Source organism: Chenopodium album, chromosome 27 (assembly GCF_948465745.1).
Source record: "Chenopodium album chromosome 27, dcCheAlbu1.1, whole genome shotgun sequence".
In the NCBI taxonomy this organism is placed as follows: domain Eukaryota; kingdom Viridiplantae; phylum Streptophyta; class Magnoliopsida; order Caryophyllales; family Amaranthaceae; genus Chenopodium; species Chenopodium album.
This window is the reverse complement of record NC_137860.1, coordinates 7,122,535-7,131,525: the sequence shown is the minus strand read 5'-3', so window position 1 is coordinate 7,131,525 and position 8,991 is coordinate 7,122,535. Positions and strand designations below refer to the sequence as shown.

Sequence of the window (8,991 nt, the reverse complement as noted above, 5' to 3'; positions counted from 1 at the left end):
TACCGGAGGTTTATAAAAGATTTCTCCTCAATCGCCAAACCTTTGACCGAATTACTCAAGAAAGATGTTGTTTTTAGCTTTGATGAGGCTTGCCTTGAGGCATTTCGTAAGCTCAAGGAAGCTCTCATCTCTTCTCCTGTTGTGCAAGCTCCGGATTGGAGCTTGCCTTTTGAGCTAATGTGCGATGCGAGTGATTTTGCAGTAGGTGCTGTCCTTGGTCAAAAGAAAGAAGGGAAATCATGTGTCATCTACTATGCAAGTAGGACTCTTGATGAAGCTCAAAAGAACTATACAACAACGGAGAAGAAGATGCTAGCGGTGGTCTTTGCATTTGATAAGTTCCAGTCCTATCTCATATGTTCCAAAGTCATTGTGTACACGGATCACATCGCGGTGCAATACCTCATGACCAAGAAAGAAGCGAAGCCTCGCTTGATTCGTTGGGTTCTCTCTCTTCAAGACTTTCACATGGAAATGAGGGACAAAAAGGGAGCGGAGAATTATGTGGCAGATCACTTGTCTAGGCTTCCCTTTGAGAACAAGGAGGATGTTCCGATCAATGATGAGATAGGGATCGAGGCTCTAATGGCTATGGTAGCGACTTCTACACCTTGGTATGCGGATATTGCCAACTATCTTGCTTGTGGGGTAGTGCCTCCGGAATTCTCCTCTCAACAAAAGAAAAAGTTCTTCAAAGAAGTGAGGAGATATTTTTGGAATGATCCCTACCTTTTTAAGCAATGTGGTGACGGTCTTTTTAGGAAATGTGTCCCCGATCATGAGATTGAGGGTTTCCTTGAGCATTGTCACTCACTACCATGTGGGGGACATGGTGGTGTTGACAAGACGGTAGCAAAAATTTCCCAATCTTTACTTTGGTGGCCTTCAATGCACAAGGATACTCACAAATTCATCATGCAATGTGACCGATGCCAAAGAAGTGGCGGCATTACCAAAAGGGACGAGATGCCCCAACAAAGTATTCTAAAGGTGGAGCCTTTCGATGTTTGGGGAGTGGATTTCATGGGTCCGTTCGTTTCTTCATGTGGGAACCTATACATCTTGGTGGCGGTTGACTATGTGATGAAATGGATCGAAGCTATACCCTCTCCTACCAATGACCACAAAGTGGTGCTCAAGCTTCTCAAGAAGATAATTTTTCCTAGGTTTGGGGTGCCAAGAGTTCTAATCAGTGACGGAGGGTCTCATTTTGCCAAAAAGCAATTGGAAGCTCTTCTCAAGAAATATGGTGTTCATCACAAGGTTGGTCTACCCTACCATCCTCAAACTCAAGGTCAAGTGGAAGTGTCAAATCGAGAAATCAAGAATATCCTCGAGAGGATGGTAAACAAATCAAGGAAAGATTGGTCTCTAAAGCTTGATGATACTCTTTGGGCTCTTCGAACGACATACAAGACTCCCATTGGTACAACCCCATATAGGTTGGTCTATGGGAAGGCTTGTCACTTGCCGGTCGAGCTAGAATACAAAGCTTGGTGGGCCATCAAAGAGCTAAACATGGATTTGTCGTTGGCGGGTGAAAAGAGGTTGTTGAAGCTCAACGAGCTCGAGGAGCTTAGAGATGATGCCTATGAAAACTCAAGAGTCTACAAGGAGAAGACAAAAAAGTGGCACAACCAACATATCCGAAACAAGAGCTTCAAGGTTGGGGACAAAGTCTTACTCTTCAACTCAAGGCTTCGCTTGTTCCCGGGCAAGCTCAAATCCAAGTGGTCGGGGCCTTTCGTTGTATCAAAGACCACTCCCTATGGTTCTTTTGAGTTGGATGCCGACGGAAACAAATTCATGGTGAACGGCTCTCGTTTGAAGCACTATTTCTGCAAGGAGGAAGTTGGTGTGATTGAGTGTCTAAGGCTTGACCCTTTGGGTCTTAAGCCTCTCATTTGAATGGATTTTCATCATGGTCAAGCTAATGACCTTATAAAGAAGCGCTTTCGGGAGGCAACCCGAGTTCCTAACCCTTTTTTTTGTTGTTGTTTTGTTGCTTTTATTCTTCTATCTACAACTTTGGATCATTGGGATTTATGAGTTTTGATTGTGTTTGGGTTTTTGATATGCTTTGCATTTGGCATGATTTAATGGTGTTTAGATTCTTTTTGGGAGTTTGGCCGAACCATTTTATGTTCGGCCACTACAGCATTTTCAAGGATTCATGGCAACATTCTGCCAAAACCTGAATTCTGCATTTTGGCAGGAGGTTCGACCGAACCTAAGGATGGTTCGACCGAACCTAAGGATGGTTCGACCGAACTTCCACTGTAGTTCGGCCTAACTGCCCTCCAGGTTCGGTCACTCCCCTATTTTTTACAAATTTCAACAACATTCTGCCAAAATTTGCACTTTTCAAGTTTCAGCTCAGGTTCGACCGAACCCTGGAGTGGTTCGACCGAACTTATACTGTAGTTCGACCGAACTCCCTCCAAGTTCGGTCACTCCCCTATTTTTGCAAATTTGCTGTAACTTCCTGCCTGTTTTTGAGAAAATTCGATTCCGGCTTGGGTTCGACCGAACCAAGGTATGTTCGATCGAACTTCCACTGTGGTTCGACCGAACATACCCTTGGTTCGGCCGAACCTCTCTGCGGATTTGAAAAAAAATTGCTGCTGCCAGGTTTTTATTGCTGCATTATTTTGTGCCTTATACCTCCCACTTTAGCATCTCACCAACCCCTTTCTCCTCCTCCTCACTCTAAACCTCCATTACAACCCCCCTTACAACCTCAAATCTCCATCAAAATCATTCCAATCTTCATTTTTTCTCACTTAATTGCCATCCTCTACTCAATTTCTACAATCTTCACCAAAAAATTCCTCACAAAAACCCCATCCTTTCATTTTCCCCAATTTCAAGGGTTTAAGAGTTTTGGTGTTTTTGGCTTTCTACTTACATCCAATCAATTGTGGTATGGTTTTCCTAGCTTTTGCAAGTTTATTTCTTCAATTTCTCATAGTTTTACCATGTTTTACATGTCTAAGTATGAATTGTGGTATTATTGAAATTGTTAGTAATGACTTGTTTGAATTGTGTGGTTATTTGGATTTACTAGTTGCAATTTATTGGTTGTTAATAGTGGAACATGTTCTTATGATGATTATGCATGTTTGACTTGGTTTTATTTCGATTTCAATGTTGAAGAATGTTGATTTCACACTAGGGTGTTCATGTTACTATTGCATGATTGAGAAATTTATGAGTGGGATGTTGTTGGAGATTGTTATTCATTGTATTGGGTTGTTTTTGATGGTTTGATGGAAGGTTGTCATGGAAATTAGGGGACATCATGCCGAATTTTACCTAGACATTGTTAGAACTCATATAGGAATGATTTTGGATTTGTTATTCAAGTCTTGGTTCAAATGTATTCATGCTTTGTTTTCTTATTACATGCATGCACTTTTACCTTGGCTAGTCTCTTTTGTCATTCCTTTTAATTTGTTCTAATATTATGCCCTTGGTTAATTTGTAGAACCAAAATGTGGGGCAAAGGCAAAGGCAAGGGACAATCAAAGAGGAAGAGAATTGGAGAATCATCAGGACCACAGTTCCCACCTCCTCCCGGCATCAATGATCACGGCATTGTTGCCTCGGATGAGCAGTTTTGGCCAATCTACGAGTCTCTCATCAAGCGGCCAATCCGCTCCACAAGATTCTTTTGCCCTCAAACTTTGAGGAAGCTTGGCATTTATGATGAGGTGGTCAGGTTGGCTACGAATTTTGGATGGGGTGAATTCATTCACCTCCACGCTTACACCTACGAGCGCGTCACCTTGGAATTCCTTGCCTCACTTCGCAAGGAAGTCATTGAGCCAGAAGACGATGATGAGGATCCTCAACTTATGATCCACTTCCGAATGTTCAACGAGGATCACTCTTTGACGGAAACCGAGCTTAATGAGATATTCTTTTGGCACGCCACCACACTTGACCACCCGTCCGAAATGACCTCCACCCATCGCATACCATACAACGAGCAAGAGTGGTGGAGGATCATCACAAACAAGGATAGGTTCCAAACCAACACCTCAAAGGTTAACAACATCATTCACCTAGCCTTGAGGTATTTCATACGGCTCCTCCAATATGCCGTGTTTTTCAAAGCTAACCTCGGGTCAATGGTGAAGGATGAGGTGGCTTGCCTATTCTTGGCCGATAATCCTCAACGGCTCAAGTTTCAATGCTCTTCAACATTCATCCAAAGACTCTTGGATGCTAGGGACAACCGCCTCGGTGATGAAATCTTCATGGGTGGCATGATTACTATCATTGCCCTTTCTTTAAATAATAGGAAGTACAAAGAGGAAATGGAATTGCTCCCACCCGTGCACCAATCCCGAGAGGAAATCAATGACGAGTCCCCTCCCTACTATCTTTCCATAAGCGCCCTCCGACACAACCGGTTCATCAACTACACCACAAGCAAGCGCCGATTCATCCTTTTGGTTGATAGGGAGATAGAGTGGTGTGTCCTCCCGGACCCCACCCTCACTACGGTGGACCACTCCGCTCCTCTCAAATGGAAGATCCCTCAGCAAATCATCCCCAATGAGCTGAGACGATCTAGAGCTCGGGGTGGAGTTCCTCAACCTCCACCGGCCTTTCAAGCGGAGCAATTCGTCTCCCCCTTTCAAGGGGGAGGTGAGGCATCTTCTTCTTCTTCCATTCCTCCTTTTGATTTAAATGCCCTTCGTAGTACCCTCGATGATATCCGTCGAGACAATCAAGCCTCCATTGAACAGTGGGGGTACTATGCAAGGGCAAATTATGACAATCTCGTGCAAGCGGGCATTCAAGCCCCCTATGTGAACTACCCTTACCACCCTCCTCAAGAGGGTCCGGTAAACCATTGGGGACCCTATGATCCTCAAAACCCCACCCCCTTGCTATGCCTATTGGGAAGGTCCCATCGAGCCTTCCCAACGCATCGACACCCCACCATACAACCCTTATTGTCCGGGTGGATGTGATCCGGCTTATGACCCGGCATCCACATCCACCCCCGCTCCTTTTGATGGCGGTTGGGGTGACCAAGGGTGGCCCTATGATCACTTCAACCAACCCTTCCACCCTTTCATGGACACTCCCGGGTTTGATCCCGATAACCCCCCTCACCCTAGGGGGCAAGGAGATGATAACTAGTGATGAGGGTTCCTTTCCCTCCCCCCTGGTCTTCTAACTTATAACTTTTGCTCGGGACGAGCAAAAGATGGGGGAGGATGTCCTTTTGGTTGGTTGAAGTGTACATAGGAAGGTAGAGTGGTAGGGTAGTTGCTTGCACATAAGGAGGATAGTGAGGATATTGGCCTTGTGGTGTTGATGGCGCTGTGGTGGTGGTGATGATGTTGTAATGGTGATGTGATGAGTTGGTGATGTTGTGATGATATTGATGTGGTGATGTGATGGTGTTGATGATGATGTTTTATGATTGTTTTTGTTGATTTCTGATGATTTTCCTTGATGATTCCTGAGTTTTTGTAGGTGGAGATGCTCCCGAGAACAAAATCCAAAACTCCCGAAAATCCAAATCCCCTTTATCCAAACTTTGTAGATAGCTCTTTATTTTTATTTATTTCTCTTTTCTTCTTTTTGTTTATTTCTTTACTCTTTTTCTTTGTTTTCTAACCCCTTTTTTTTGTTTTTTTTGTTTTGTTGTAGTTTCTTTTGTTTGGCTCACCTTTATTGAAGCTTGAGACAGGAGATTAAGGAAGTTAAGGAGAAACCTGAACTCCCTTGGTGAGATTGGTTATATTACCCTTTCTTATATTTCAAGCGGCATTTGGTGAGACCTTTCCTCTTTTTCTTTTTCCTTTTCTTTGAGTGCTTAGTTTAGGTTTAGTTTAGGAAGAGTCGAATGGTTCGAGGTTGATTGATTGTGGTTCTAAGGAACCTGGGATCGTTGATGTTGATATCAACGATCACTTGTATGTCGATTGGGACTTATCTGTACTACATGCATCGATTATGAACTTTATTGATTTCTTCCTACCTTTCTTGTATGCTTTTCTTGTTTTATTTTCTTTTTGTATGACAAGCATGATCATGACAAGTTGAAATATTTTTGATGTGGATTTACTCATTCGTTTAAATTCGTGGACTTATATGCTTTCGTGATGACATATTTTTGAATGCTTACCTTCCTAGTTGAAGAGGGTCTTCACGGTTTAAGAGTGCTTAGGGTTGAACTAGACACATTTTAAGCTAAGGTAGCCCGGTTTAGAACTCTTGAGGACGTTTGAACCCCTAGTTCACGGGAAAGTGGTAAGACGGTGTTGCTTTCCGTAGTGAATAGGATTCCCTTGGTTGGTATTTGCTTATTTTCATGTCCCATGTGAGCGTCAATTGTTCAAGCCTCCATCACTTTTGTTGAGCGGCATATTGGATCCTTAACTATGCGTGTCTTAATCCTTGTGTTGGTATCTAGCTCCCAAGATCGTGATCATATAACTCTAGAGGAGGAAGAGGGCATTTCTTCTCATTTTTCTTGGTTTTCCTTGTGTTTTGTTACAAATTTGGTTTTTATTTTACATTCACCTTCTTGCTAGCCATGTTGAGCCTTATTTCCCCTTTCTTGGTTAAACCACATTACAAACCTAGCGGCCTATGTTCTACCAACCCTTATAGTTAGTGAAGCATCGGCTTGTGAGGTTCGAGTTTGAGAGTTTTGGTTTTAAGCAAGGAGGTTGTGTAATTTGGTTCAAATAAGGTCTTGAAAGTCTATTCATGAAAAAGTGTGCAAAAAGGTTTGGCAAGGAAGTTGTAACTCATGAAAACCAAACACCAATGCAAAAAAAAAAAAAAAAAAAAAAAAGAGAAGGAAAAATTGAGTTGAATGAAAAACATGCAAAAAAAAAGGAGTAGTATTGTCATGTAATTTGTATTGAAGGTTGTGATTTGAAATTAGGTTAGATTCCTGTGTTGTTATTGAGAGATGGCCACTCTTATGCTTCACTTAGGAGTTTCCACCAAATTTTTCAAATTGACTCCCAACCTTAACCTTTAGCCATGACATTACAACCCTAACTAAGACCCTTGGACTTTGGAGGGGCGTGGTCAAAGAATGGTGGAGGGAGATAAATTTCAACCCTATGGAGAGAGTATGCATAGTTGAGATGTCGGGATACCCTCATTGTTCCACATAGAATTAATTTTTTCCGGTTCCCTCGAGGAATCATGAGGAGCCAACTAGAGGATGAATTGAAGCTAGCGGAGAGAACGTGGACCGTCTTGGATGGGGCTAGGGCGGAGGATGAAATCATTAGTTCTCTATGCTTAGCTTAGGTTTGTCTCTTTCAACCTTGAGCATCTTAAAACGTGTTCCCCCTCTTTGAGTTGAGAAAGGTAAGCATTATTTGATACATGTCCCTATGTTGTGGTCCATTTGGAGCATTTCCCATCGTGAAACTTGTTTGATTTTCTTAACCCTTGTCATATTATGCTTGTTGTGTATGTTATCTCTTTGTTTTGGTGTTTCTTGCTTGAGGACAAGCAAAAGGCAAGTGTGGGGGAATTTGATGAGTGGCATTTATGCCACTTTTACATCCTTTTTCTCTAATGATCGTCCCCTCATTTGCACTCGTTTGAGCCTTTTTAAGCGGTTTTCCTTTAGTTTTGCCTTACCTTTTCTTTTCTCGTGTTTCCTTTCCCTTTTTCTCTTTTTGTTGGTTCTTCTTGCATTTCTTTGTTGTTTTGTAGGTTCTTGGCCTCCTTGGATGAGCTTTGGAATGCATGGCATGCCGTGAAGGAGGAGCATGAAGGTCAAGAGAAGTAGAAGGGTGGAAGAATAAGCTAGGTTCGGCCACACCTTCAGGAGGTTCGGTCGAACCTAGGTGTGGCCGAACCCTCTTTGTGGTGCGGCCGAACCACTTTGGCAGTTTCAAGATGAAAAACGGCCGTTTTGCAGGAGTGACTGAACATCAGCAGTTCGTCCAGACCAAGATCAAGGGAGGTTCGACCGAACCTACCCAGGGTTCGGCCAAACCTACCCTGTGGTCCGGTCGAATCTTCCCACTGTTCGGTCGGACCATCACTTTTATGCTAGCTGCTTTGTACGGTTTACTTTAGGCGGTTATTTAGAACGTTTTTATGTAATGTTGGGGGGGATTATCTCATTATCTTAGACAATTAAACCTAATCTTAGAGAGAGGTAGAGTAGTATTGCACAAGTTATCTCATTGTATGCAACTTTGGTTCAAGCTTTCCCTTCAATCAATCAATCAAGCAACTTTGCAAGTTTTCATCTTTCATTTATTGCCTCTTTAGTAATCTCTAATCCTTTCTCTTAGCTTTGTTTATTTGCACTCTAGTTGTTTATTTCTTTCTATTTTGTGGTTTAACATATTTTTGGTATTTCCATTGTTTTTGATCATGTTTGCTTTCATGTTTATTTTGTTTTCATTTAGCTTTGTTATCATGTCTAATCCCCCTTTTCTAAGCTAGTTTCTTAGCTAGGGGAAGGGGGGTGTAAAATATATATTGAATGATGGATGAATGATGATTAGTGGATTGATTACATACCTTAAATCAATGAAAGATATGATTTTTATTGACTTGAGATTATTGTAGCACTTTATTTGATTGCCTTCTAGTTTAAATGCATGAGAATGATTTGAACTAGATTTAGATCACCTCTATTTTAATGATTGCATGATAATGAGTTATTGAAATGGAGTTCCATGTATTGTGCCTCTTTATTCTTGGGTTAGCTTGTGCGTAATGGGATGCATGAAAATGATCCTAATTAGCTTAGACCACTTTCATTGGTTTGCCTAAACTATTGCATGAAAATGAATTGTTTAGGTAGGATTTTATATTCTTTGGCATGTTAATCATGATGCTTATTATTGTTTTCCTTCATTTTAATCATATTTGAAACCCCCCTAATCCCTAGCGTTGATTTATCTTGATTTAATCACCCTTTTTACTTGTTTATTTATAGTTCTAGTGTCTACATTCCTATTTCCAACAAAATATACC

General features: G+C 41.9%; 1 protein-coding gene across 1 annotated transcript in view; it reads left to right on the top strand.

Annotated features, from left to right (window-relative positions):
• The first annotated feature begins 309 nt into the window (after positions 1 to 309).
• Positions 310 to 8,991, top strand: part of LOC145619611 (uncharacterized) — a 255,837-nt gene continuing 247,155 nt past the window's right edge. Inside the window, exons 1-2 of the mRNA XM_081674323.1 lie at positions 310 to 782; positions 918 to 1,663. Coding sequence (XP_081530449.1) covers positions 310 to 782; positions 918 to 1,663 — 1,219 coding nt within the window. The remainder of the gene's footprint in view (positions 783 to 917; positions 1,664 to 8,991) is intronic.